The 12,570-nt window shown below is 46.7% G+C and overlaps 2 protein-coding genes across 3 annotated transcripts in view; both read left to right on the top strand.

Moving 5' to 3' along the window:
• Positions 1 to 5,179, top strand: part of Glnrs (Glutaminyl-tRNA synthetase) — a 30,498-nt gene extending 25,319 nt beyond the window's left edge. For both annotated transcript variants that reach the window (XM_077690139.1, XM_077690140.1), the window contains one exon: positions 4,618 to 5,179. In XM_077690139.1, coding sequence (XP_077546265.1) covers positions 4,618 to 4,668 — 51 coding nt within the window. In that variant the 3' untranslated portion in view covers positions 4,669 to 5,179. The remainder of the gene's footprint in view (positions 1 to 4,617) is intronic.
• Positions 5,180 to 9,588: 4,409 nt separating this feature from the next.
• On the top strand, positions 9,589 to 12,407 carry LOC144158933 (RING-type E3 ubiquitin-protein ligase PPIL2). Its single transcript, XM_077690138.1, has one exon. The coding sequence runs from the start codon at positions 9,697 to 9,699 to the stop codon at positions 11,260 to 11,262; it is 1,566 nt and encodes a 521-aa protein (XP_077546264.1). The 5' UTR covers positions 9,589 to 9,696; the 3' UTR covers positions 11,263 to 12,407.
• The last annotated feature ends 163 nt before the right edge of the window (positions 12,408 to 12,570 follow it).

Here is a 12,570-nt window from a genome sequence, read left to right as displayed (position 1 = left end):
ATCGGTGCTTCAATGTTTACTTTCGTAACTTCCACTGTTTGTGCCACCATTCTTGGTGCTTTAAAAAGAATGTGCCCTAACCGTAAGTGCAATTAGCCCGTCCGGGAAGCTTATAAGCGCTGCCTAATTTGCGTTTGCTTTTGCCGGCCTGCACCAATCGCAGAGCTGGCTGGTATGACATCGTAGGTTCTGTTGCAGGAAATGAGCGAGTGGGCCGCATGGCCATTCCCTTTTTCCCTAATTATGTAGCTTATTTGAGTGAAGTGTGCGTTAAAAGTGGTGTCAGTATGATTCTAACGAGGCAATCTTCTGAATGAACCAAACGTGCGTTTTGTCTTCGTGTCCCCTTTAAGGCCAACAAAACTTAAGGATGACTTGGGTTTTGTGGTGTTTTCACCCTCTTGCGGCACTATGAAGCATGTCACAAAATCACGCGCTTGAATCTTCTTACAGTTGCTGAGCTCTTGTTGTATGGCACACTCATTCATTCAGTCATGCTATTATTTGTCCCTTTCACTTCTTCATCTTGCATTTGCATTTCCATTGTCTCTCTGTGAATACATATACCGTAATTACCCGATTCTAACGCGCCCCCGATTCTAACGCGCACCCTATTTTCCTGGCAAAAAAAAACCGAAAAAACTTTCACTTCCGATTGTAACGCGCACGGAACTTTGTGAGCAAGAAAAACGAATGCGAGATAAACGGGCGATTTATTTCTCGAAGTAATCGCACCCATCTCCCTCCTCGTGGCTCTCCGCTGACCACAACATCTCGTCCTTGGCTCGGTCAAGTGCGTTCGCGATGCCACACTTCATAACGAACGTTCAACCATGATCGATGGGATCGTGGCCCATGCCTCGCACGCCCACCCTGCGAACTTCTCCAGAGGCGCACGCTTCAGCCGACCACTCGTTTTGAACGTGTGAGAGCAGCTGCTGCCATTGCTGTTATCAAGTGCGCAAGTGGAACGATTTGACGATTTGTGTTAACGCCGATAGAAAAGCCTGGGCGCGTATGCTTCCTGCATCCGAAAAATTGTTGCTAAAAGCTTTGGCGCCATCTTGAGATGGTGATGGGCGAGACAAAATTTCCGTTGTTTCGGCAGTTTTGGTTTCGTATCCGATTCTAACGCGCATGCGATTTTTCGACCTATTTTTCAGGAAAAAAGGTGCGCGTTAGAATCGGGTAATTACGGTAAGCAAAGTGCAAGTAAAGGTCTCTTCTTTGACGTACACTTGCATTTCCATTACACGAATCTAAATGAAGCACAAGTAAAGGTCTCGTTGCTAAGCTTAGAGATTTAGCCATCCATATTGTATGGGGGTGCACAATTTTTTGTTTCACTGATGGTAACTCTCATATATAAACATCTAATCTGTTGCACTACACTACAGTCAAGCCCGGTTATAACGAACAGCATGATTCAACGCAATTTGTTCACTACACGAAGTAGTTCGATATAACCTAACCCGCTTATAACGAACTTCAATATCACATTCGTTGTAAACAATGTGAACAGTCGAATGAAAATGTGATAATGAAAGAATGACCATGCCACTCACTGTGAATAGCAACCTACTCCCAAACAAAGTGTGAGTAAGAGGGCAGTATGCCGAGCCGGCGCGAGATGCTCCGCGGCGGCGACACATGACGAAAGTGTGGGGGGTGGGCAGCGAGACATGCTGGGCGGGGGCGATGCGCTGTGAGATGACACCATAGCAGCCTGTGGCATCGTGTGCTCGACAATGACTCGTTCACTTCGTGAGACGCAGTCTGCGGTCCCTTCCCGAGACTCGGATTGTGATCGCTTCCTGAGACAGAGGTCACACCGCCGACGCAGAGGCTTACCGTCGCTGACATTTGCACGGGAGGCTCAAACGCAATTTACAACGGCGTGCTCGGCGACGCACTGCGATGGATGGATGGAGGTAGCCTGCAGATCGACGCCCTAGAGCGCTGCGACGTGGGCCTCTATGTCATCCTGGCAGAGTCCTCTACTCGGCCATAAAGCTTCGTCAAAATTGGTTGGAAAGCAAGAAAAAAGTTTCTACGACCAGTGTGCCCCCTTAAAGCGCAATAGGTCCGGAGCTGCTCGCACGTACTTGATCGCGTGGCAGTAGGCTGTGGAATAGCAGTGCTGCAAAGCGAGGCTGGCAAAAAGCACGAACAGCTCCTGCTGCTGTGTTACACAGAAGCGCGGGCAGAATCCGGCGGCAGGAGGCTAGGCAAAGCAGGCGAAGAAGCGCATTGGCGGGCATTTCATTTGCTGACTGATCACGCATGCTCAGAGTTCAATATGTCCAATGCTAAGTTCGCTGTAAAAAATACATTTTACACCAGTAATGGCAGAAGAACTTTGAGTGTTCACTATAAAGCATAATTCGCTCTATCTGAGTTTGCTATATTCGGGTGGGACTGTACTATAACATTGTTAAACTTTAAATCCTTAAATCCTATCCGTTGACTGCCAGGACATCACATTTATACATGCTAAAAAAGGATGCAACAAGTTTCACCTCTACTAATCCACAATTATTTCTAATTGTTTCAAATTGTTTTCGTCTGATCACTTCTGCAAAGCAGAAACACGAACACTGCAAATGTGTCAAAGGACAGGTTTTCTGCGCTTGCAAGGTCCACTGTAGAGGTGCGAAGATGGACTTGCTAACTTTTCAAACTGGTCTGTTATATCCGAATGTATGTTGTAGCAGAATCTGCATTAAAGAAAGTTTATTCAAAGGCACGGATAGGAAGATTAACCAAGCATCGCAAATCGGTATGCCGTATCCGAATATCTGTTGTAAGCAGATCTGTTGTAATGAGGTTATGCTATATGAGACTGGGTTATGAAGTTGTTAAATAACATTTGGCTGCACTATGATGTGAACCCTCTGCCGTGGTCAATGCTGACTGCTAAGTGCAAGCACTTGGCCACTATCTTAGAATAGTTATTATAAAGATGAGAACACTTCCATCATCAAGAAAATTGTGTCAGTGGTAGATTCTTTCAGCAAAGTGGTTAAAGAAAAATAAAAAAATCAGAGCCCTTTTCTTAAAGAGGCCACGCAGACAAAACACAAGTTTGGTTCATTCGAAAGATTGGCTAGTTAGAGTCGTACTGACCCCAATTTTAACGTAAACTTCGCTCAAATAAGTTATATAATTAGGAAAAAAGGGAATGGCCGTGCGGCCCACTAGCCCATTTCCTGCAACAGAACCTATGATGTCATATGCCCGGCTGTGCAATTGGCTGAGGCCGGCAAAAGCAAACACAAATTAGGCAGGGTTTACAAGCTTGCCGAACGAGCTATTTTTTTTATAGCAGTAAGAATGGTGGGGTAAACAGTGGAAGTTACGAAAAAAAAAATAAACAGAGTTACCGATGCGTTCTGCTGTTGGTACTGCACGCACTATGCTTGTCAGGTCTGCACAGCAGTGCGGGGCTTCGGGGTTGTCTCGGATGACACTAACCGATTGGCGTAAGCGAACGGCGCCTTACGTGACCATACTTGCCGGGGGCGAACACCATGTTTCATTGAACAATTATTTTCTACCTTAACAAAAACAAGCCAGGTACAAATGCAGTGAAAAACAAAGCAAAGGCAGAAAACTGTCTTCCGCGGTATGGTGGCGCCATCTAGGTTGACTAACGGTAAACAAGGCTCCGCAGCAGCTTGAAGGCCTTTTCTTGTGATGCCATTGTAGGCGTCACGAAAACATACGATATGGCAGGAGTATAAAAAGTTTACCCTAAATTGGTTAACTTCTCGGTGAATAAAGCATAGTTTTCTTGCGGACAATCGGTGGCGGCACTATAAAACACGAAATCTTCCGAATAAAACAAACTTGTATTTTGTCTGCATGGCCCCTTAGATAAAGCTGGTTAAAGCTCAAAGCTTTCTCCATGCATTCTGAGTGGAAGTCCAAAATGCAAACTGCTTCAGCTGTGTTGAAATGGCACAGATGGGCAGACGTTGGCTTCATAATGCAAGAGACTCATTGAATCCAACCACGGGAGGCTTTTTTTTTTTCCCTCTGTTGAAGCACTTCATGTGGCTTCGCTTATCATCGTTTTGTAAAACTAATTGTGTAAAGTTGGCTTTCCTGCAGTCTGTTTTGGTGACGGGACGGTCATTATCAGTGAGCATAGATAGCTTCGCTTTAAAAGTGTGAGGAGGTCTCCGCCTGTATTGGGATCTTCGGTCATAGAAAACATCGCGTAATACCCATGCTCCCTTGCCGTTTAAAGTTCTCGTGGCAGTTGGAAGCTGTAGAATCCATTTGCTACGTTACATCATTGCTGCTGCAGTCGAAGTTTATTTTATTTTGCAGGAAAATAGCAAAACCAGAGGTAATCTCCCACGATGAAACCATTGCAACCTGTAATTAAATTAATTTTCAAACGTAATTTGTGCTTATACACTGTTTCAACAGCATGAGCCCCTATTTTCTGCAGCTGTCAGGCAGATAAGATAAGGAGGCTTTCATGGGATGCTTGCATATATCTGTGGCGCTATCATCAGACGTGTGGTGTTATTTCATGAGTGACGCGGAGAAGCAGTCACGACGACAGCGTGTAATTTTCTTTTCGCTGTTTCCTTCTGTGCTTTTCAGATCGTCTTCAACAGGACGGTGACACTAAAGGAAGATTCTGGGAAGAACTGATCGCACGCGTGCAATTGTCTAGGTGCCTCCATTTTTTCGGACATGTTGTGAACGACGAGGAACAACGCACAAGGACACTATTTTTGGATTTTTGTACAGCTGTGGCCTTCTGAACTTTGCGAGCCTGCCAAAGCCTAGGTCCACTCCTTGCTGTGCTCACACGAGGTGGTGGGGGTGTCAGGGGTCGAGCAACTGATTGCGGAAAGTTTGGCCTGCACATTTTTGTCCAGCGCCGTTCAATGCGTACGTTTACATCGCAAGCGGCGATATTATTAATTTATGATTGCTGTAGCGACATAAGCCACCTTGCTCGCATTTTTGGTAGCTCTTTTTTATCTCGTTATCTTTTTGTTACCCTAATTAAGCTGTTTTGTTAAGCATCGGTGGTACTGTCATCGCGAATTAATTTAAATTTGCCAAGAATATGAAATGATTTTTCTTGCGTGTTCTGTCCTGGGCTTCATGTGTCAAAACTTATGAAGTTGAATAAAAAATGAGAAGAAAACAGAAATCAGGAAAGCTTTTATCGTGTCTGCTTGTGCAAACATTGGCTGTGATGTGATTCTTGTTGAGTAAAGTGGCAAATTTGGCGTGAGAGAGCAGCGAGGAATGACCAATGGTTCCAGTTTAGGGTCATGTCCTTAACTTTCAAGAGATGGGCAACGAGAAATCTTAATGAGCAAAATGACCAGGATTGCTCAAGGAGTAGGAGGCACCGACGGAACGAATTTGTTAGATCATCTCTCTGTGTTGTCTGCCAGAAAGGATGTCAAAACTATGTGATGGGACCATGGGGGGGCTAAGTAGTGGAAGAGATACTGCATGTCTATGTTTTTTGTCTTCACTATGAACTGACATCTATTCATTGCTAAGACATCAAAACCCAGCGGCATTATGTCGGTGTCCAAAGGGAAAACGTACAATTTGTTCTCAGGTTCGTTCACTGGAAAGGGCTTCGCAGCTTTTTTAAAAAAACAGCTTCACAGCACTTGCCTCCTTCACAAAGGGGAACATATGAAAGTTTTTATAGTGCCGGCTTAACCATAAATGTGGGTTTTATTTTGCTGCCAGTAAAACTGCTGTGTTTGTTTAGTCTGCTTACAAGAGCTCTCTTTTCTTTTACTCGCTCTCTTTTGTTTTGTTTTTATTTTACATTATAACGTGTGCTGGGGGTGAGTGTGACAATAAGGGTTTCATTTGAAGGCAGTTGTTGTAAAGACATTGTGAAAACTCTTTTTACCCTCCATATTTGCTAAATTCATTCCACAAGGAATAGAACAAAACGGTCTCACTTTGAAAACTCCACTCACAACGCAGCAGCAGCGAAACCTTGGAGTGGAATATCTCGAAGAACAGCAAGAAATGTTGGCACGTTACATGGACATGACAGTGGAAAGGGAATCTTTGATTGCTCTCAGTTTTTCACGAGGGTGCTACTCTTTGGCGTCATTTGCCCAGAATATGCGATTTTCGACAAAACCTCGACTTACCTCTACCTTTCAGGCAAAACCTTAATGATGGGTTTTCTGTATAAAGGATGCGTTCTGAATTTGTGAATTTATGAAAGCCGCAAATGGGCATTCCCAGTGTAACCGATAGCAGCACTTTGTGATCATTTTGTTGAGTTTGCTGTCAAATGAAAGGTTTGGGAGTCTTTTCTGAAGTCCCAGAACTTTCGCTAAATTGACTCTGTGACCCCATAAAGATTTCCAATTACCCCTATAAAATAGCAGTGCTACCAAATGGCATGCGAGGCTTAAAACTTGGCACTAGTGCTGTTGAAAGGCGCAGTTTTCAGTTCTTTTCAGCTTGAAGTATAAGAGACTTCATGTGATTACAAATAGCAACTAAGTGGCAGTCTTCATATTTCTCGTGCAGGTGAACCCATCCTAACCGTGCCATAAAACGTACACATAACGCGCACATGCATGCAACGAAGCTGCATCAATATGTGCAAGTAGACTGAAAACTGAATGGAGTCTGCATTGCTGCAAATACAGGGTGCACCGGTGCTTTAATTGCACAGCAGCACACAGTTCTCTCACAACTAGCACGACCTCCCTCTTCTCCTAGCCAGCACTACAGCACAGGTGTGGCTGTTGCCATAGCAACAGCGCAGCGGCACCTCAGTAGCGCCACCTCCATAGAGATAATATACTGACTGACCTCCCTCACGCTGTGGTGTTACTGTTGTCATGGTAACCATGCATTGGCGCTCATAACCAGTTACGCTAACCGTACATCCCACTACGTAATTGAGTGCATTCTACGCGAAAACCGCTGATTCTTTGCGCAGGTGTTCCTGTGAATGTCGTCATGCGTGTATCCAACACAATATATCTTTCTGGGTGAGTCGGTACGGTCAGAATAGTTGCCGTTTCTTGACATGTAAATGTCGAAGCGCAAATGTTATGAAGCGGCGACAGCGGGAGATAAATAGGCTTATTTTCTTTATATACGCAGTAATTTACAAGTTTACCAGGGAAGACATAATGAAACCAACAAGAAAATATCGAAACCGAAACTACATTCCTGGTCACTAGAATAGACTAGAACCTAGCCTAGCAATTTATCCCATTTAAAAGCAACTTAATACATTTTAAAACTGATTACAGGTTAGCAGATCTATCAGTTTTGGACTTCGTGTTGCTATGGCAGTACCACAGTACCGTTAGCGTCGTACCGTTCTGAAACATCGGAATCACAGCGGCAGCAGCAGTACCACCGACACCATCTAATGGCCGCCCTCGGAGTTTGTTTTGCGTCGCGTATAGTGAACTAGAATGATCTAGTGGCGCGAACGGCGAGGAAGGGGCGTGCTCTTCTGTGTAGAAAACACCAGGTGGCGCTGCTGCGCCATCTTCGAAAGGCAGCCTGAACTCAACGACAGTGTGTGTGTGCACGTGAGTCATAGTGCGTGATGGACCGTCACCGTACGCACCGGCTCCCCGGAGAACGAAACTGAGCTCTCCGAAATTGTCCTTTCGAGTGTTTTTGTGTGCTGTTTTTTTTAAGGTTTGTGTGTGAACAGTTTATACGGTCTGGGCACCAATGTTGGAGCCCGCCCGATACAAAGGGTACGACCACAGATCATCATCATCATCATCATCGAAAGGCGCCGCCGCGGCAGGCTGTCGCTGTTCCGATGTTGGGTAGTAATTAACCCTTAAAAAAATGCTACTCGCGTCTGGCATTTCCGTACCTTGCTAGGAACGTTTTGTTGCAAATCTGCCCGTTTGAGCTGTAGGGAAACGGCTATAAATCGAGTTGTTTGGTGTCGTCTGCTACCTGCGCAGACGATCGATGCGAGCGTACGCGTTCGATGTGCTGCCGGCGGACAACTGCTATGTTTAATTCTTTACGAATGGATTTACTTTTTATATTTACTGTAATAAAGTCCCGGCATGAACCTACTTGTGAATTTCACTCTACAAAAGCAAATTATACCCAGTATTCACGCGTCCACCCGGCTGATTTTCTCAGCAGCAAAGTTTGCGATAAACAAATTACCTTCAGAGGAAACTTTCCCCAGGCACTTAGTGCTGAAGGCAGCGTCTCCAAATGTGTCGTTTGAGATCGCAGCTTCTGTGTTAGCACGTGTAATACATCACTAAACCTCCTAGTCGTCATGGCCCCTTTGCAGGCCGAACTGCTGTCAGCTTCTTGCAGCACACTGTTCGCAACAGCTAGGGAATATATGTCACCGCTTCCGCATAACACACCACGAAAAGAATGTTTGCGACGACACTTTGTCGTCATGTGGATAGAAGAGCACAGATTTCTCGTGAAAATGTCTAGCTTTTTTTTTTTTTTTCGTATCGATGTCGTATAGCGAAACGAACGTTTCGATCGTCGGCACAATTTAGCCGGCACCAGAGCTTTGAAGGAAGCTTGACTTCTTGAAGATGGCTCATTGTGAAAGCATCATTCCACAGAACTTGCGACTTCATTTGATGAGCACTGCGGAGAGAGAGCCTCGTGTTGTGGCTGGTGCACCTCATCTTTTTCGGCTCTTCAGCTTGCTTGCTGGCTGCCGAAACTGAAACTCTTGTCCGCCTTTTCCTTTGCGGCTTCCGCGTGCATGCTCCGCGCAGAATTCGAAGCACAGTCAGGCAGGATATAGGTACAGCACCTGGAGCCAGTGACAGCTTCCCGCGTACAAGTCGCACTTTACAGCCGTTTATTACGTGGATGTAATCACGCAATAAGCACTCGGGCTCAAAGTGGCGCTCACCAACGGCTGAAGATATGGTCAAGAGTTTGTCCAGTCTTCCCAAATTTTGTCCCCACTTTTTGCACAGTTCATCGTCCAAAGGAGCGGCGAACAAAGGCGCCTTGGGAGCACCTGCAGGGTAACCACTGTGACAACCCGGAGCAAAGCAATAGGTGTCCGTCCTTCGTTTTGACATCGCGTACCCGGCCTGGCCAACCTCTATTCGACAGCACTCGCAATAACTATATTCCTGACGATTGTATACCTCTTGCTTCTGTGGAACATCACGGAAACGTAAAACACGCAGAAAATGAAAGGCCGGCCTCAGCCATAAACAGACGGAGAGTTTGTCCGACCGCGCGCCGCCAACGTATCGCACATCCGCTCGTATCGTCTGCGCCGCTAGCAGACGATTTGTTTGTAGCCGTTGCCCGATGGCTCAAACGGGTCTGATAAGCAACAAAACGTTCTTAGAAAAGTACAGGGACAACAAAAGTGAGCATCTTTCTTCCATAAAGGTTAATTACTGTACCACAGTAAAAAACGGCAGCGGCAATAGCTGGCGAGCGCCCCAAGGAACGGCCCGTGCAACCGCGGTACCGTTTTCGAAGAAGGCGCAGTGGCGCCCCTGGCGGCGGTAGACGCGCTTTGCTTCAGCCCGAACGCTGCAAAGCGCTCCCGTTCGCGCCACTGGATCAAGTTTTTTTATTTCTCTATGATTCTAGTTCACTGTAGCGTCGCGATATCTGATGTGAAAACTACCGATCTGTCGTCCCAACGCTTTTTCTGAGCTGTGAAATCGCCGCGGCAGCAAAATGGGCAAGCGACAGCACCAGAAAGACAAGCTCTACCTGACGACGACAGAATGGTCGACCATCTACGGCGGCCGTCGTGCTACCACGGCTCGACAGCACGGCGGAGGGTCCGAGTTCAAGCGACTGCCTTTCGATCACTGCGCGCTGTCGCTGCAGCCTTTCGAGCACCCACTATGCACGCCCGAAGGCATCATCTACGACATCATGAACATCGTCCCCTTCATCAAGAAGTACGGAATCGACCCTGCCAGTGGCAAGCCCATCGAAGCCAAGAAGCTCATTCGGCTGAACTTCACGAAGAACGCCGACGGCAAGTACCACTGCCCCGTGCTGTACAAGGTGTTCAACGAGAACTCGCACATTGTCGCAATCAAGACGACGGGGAACGTCTTCTCGTACGAGGCGGTGGATCAGCTGAACCTTCGCGCGAAGAGTTACAAGGACCTGCTCACGGATGAGCCCTTCACGAAGCAGGACATCATCACCTTACAGGACCCGGGGGACCTGGAGAAGTTCAACCTCTCTCGCTTTCACCACCTGAAACACAACTTGAAGGTTCTCGACCCGGAAGAGGAGAGACTCAAGTCCGACCCCAAGTACACCCTGCGAAAGATGAACGCCGAGACCCGTACCATCCTCGACACCCTCGACAAAGAGTACAAGCCTCCCACCTCTGACAGTGCCGACAAAGTGGTAAAGAAGGCTGACAAGTTCAACGCCGCTCACTACTCGACCGGGGCCGTAGCTGCTTCGTTTACGTCGACCGTCATGGAAGTGACGACAGCCCACGAGCCAGCGGTGCTTGCAGACGACGTTGTCCGTTACTCCATGGTCAAGAAAAAGGGATACGTTCAGCTGCAGACGACGCACGGGAACCTCAACTTCGAGCTCCACTGCGACGCCGTGGCCAAGACGTGCGAAAATTTCATGGGCCTCTGCAAGAAGGGCTACTACGACAACACCAAGTTTCATCGGTCCATACGCCACTTCATGATCCAGGGTGGAGACCCGACCGGGACCGGCAAGGGGGGCGAGTCCCTGTGGGGGAAACCGTTCAAGGACGAGTTTAAGCCTAACCTCGTCCACCAAGGCCGGGGAGTGTTGAGCATGGCCAATGAGGGGTTCAACACTAACAAGTCGCAGTTCTTCATTACGTACCGTTCCTGCCGTCACCTTGATTCGAGGCACTCTGTCTTCGGCAAGCTGGTCGGCGGGTTGGACGCGCTTAATACCATTGAGGCCGTGGAGACTGACAACAAGGATCGTCCCATCGAAGACATAGTCATCCTGAAGGCTGTGGTCTTTGTCGACCCCTTCGAAGAAGTCGACGAAGAGTTGAAAAAGAAGAGGCAGGAGGAAGAAGTGAAAAAAAGACAAGAAGCGGATGAGCTTGCTGGAAAGGAGCAACAGAAGGCAAAAAAGGTCTTGAAGGAGTACCATAAGGGTGTTGGAAAGTACATTGACCCGGAAACTTCTAAGGCAGCGGGTGACGAAGTTCCGGCTGAAGTGCCGGAGAAGAAAGTGAGGACAGTGACGGGAAAGTTTGGCGACTTCAGCAGTTGGTGAAAGTCGCAAATCTCTGCTGCCACTTCTGTTTGTCTTGCTGACCAAGCATCACACTTGTTGCCATTACAATAAAATCTTAAAGGCACAGGGTTTGTTAGTACAGTTGAACCTCGTTAATTTAAACCTTGAGGGGACAGGAAATCCTTTCGAACTAAGGAGTTTGAACTAGTGGCGGTCCGTTTCATTAGCAGTACAGCACATAATGTTAGGAATGTATGCGTGATGAAGTAGGCCCTAAAGCACATCCTTTGGACCACAATGTCAGTTATGTGTGGGGAAAGTACAGCAGATTGCAACTACTCACAGAAGCAGATGCGTACTTTTTGACCGAGATGTGGTGCGTAGGTATAGCAGCAACTGCAAAAAGACACATCATGCCTCAAACCATTGAGGCGCATGAAAACACCGGCCTTGAGCAACATCTCTGCGAAAAGATTCGAATTATGTTTCAGGTTCAACTCCCTATTCAAATGCACATCACTTTGGCAGGACCAATGGGCTAGTTCGAATTATCCGTTGGTTCGATTTATGTGACTTCAAATTAAAGTCGTTCGAGTGAACATGGAAAATGAGCCTTACCTAAGCAACTTGGCAAGCCCGCTTTTTTTTTTATGTTCCAGTCAAAAAAGTAATAGTCTGCTGGTGTTTAGGCAAGTGTGGAAAAACACTGCAAGAAAAAGGAGGCAACTAGGTTATTTGTTGTGCTTTGATTTTTTTTTTTTTTTCAACCCACGTGCAGCGCACCTAATCCCGCGCAGAAAATAAGCGTATGTGCGGCAGTTATTAAAAAGGAGGACATTTACTGTAGGGTGACTTGTTCCTGCCTACAAGTTACGGAAAAATTCTAATGCTACAACAAATGTCTGATGAATTGATTGATGGTTGGGTTTAACGCGCCGACGCAACGCAGGCGATGAGGCGCGCCGTAGTGGAGGGCTCCGGATTAATTTTGACCACCTGGGGATCTTTAACGTGCGCCGAAATCTCGCACACACGGGCGTTTTTGCTTTTCTCCTCCATCAGAAAAGCGGCCGCCGCGGCCGGGAATCGAACCCGCGACCTTGTGAAATGTCTGGTTCATGGAGGAAAAAGAAGCTTTTTTTTCCCTCCATGGTCTGGTTGAAATAAAGCGGACCAAAACAATAGTTTCGTTTTATTTTTGTTTTCCTTTTTTTTTTTTTTTTTTCGTAGTGGATTCAGCGAAAGAATGAAGCAGCATTGCTCGAATAAGAAACTCCGAAGCTACAAACATGCGCAACAACGCTGCTCTGAACCAACGCCTCCTTTACCTAACGTCTGAGTAGCTGT

Source organism: Haemaphysalis longicornis, unplaced genomic scaffold (genome assembly GCF_048455015.1).
Source record: "Haemaphysalis longicornis isolate Haplotype H1 unplaced genomic scaffold, Haemaphysalis longicornis Haplotype H1 scaffold_10, whole genome shotgun sequence".
Taxonomy (NCBI): domain Eukaryota; kingdom Metazoa; phylum Arthropoda; class Arachnida; order Ixodida; family Ixodidae; genus Haemaphysalis; species Haemaphysalis longicornis.
Note: the sequence above shows the minus strand (reverse complement) of the source record. Positions and strands in the feature narration are given on the sequence as shown.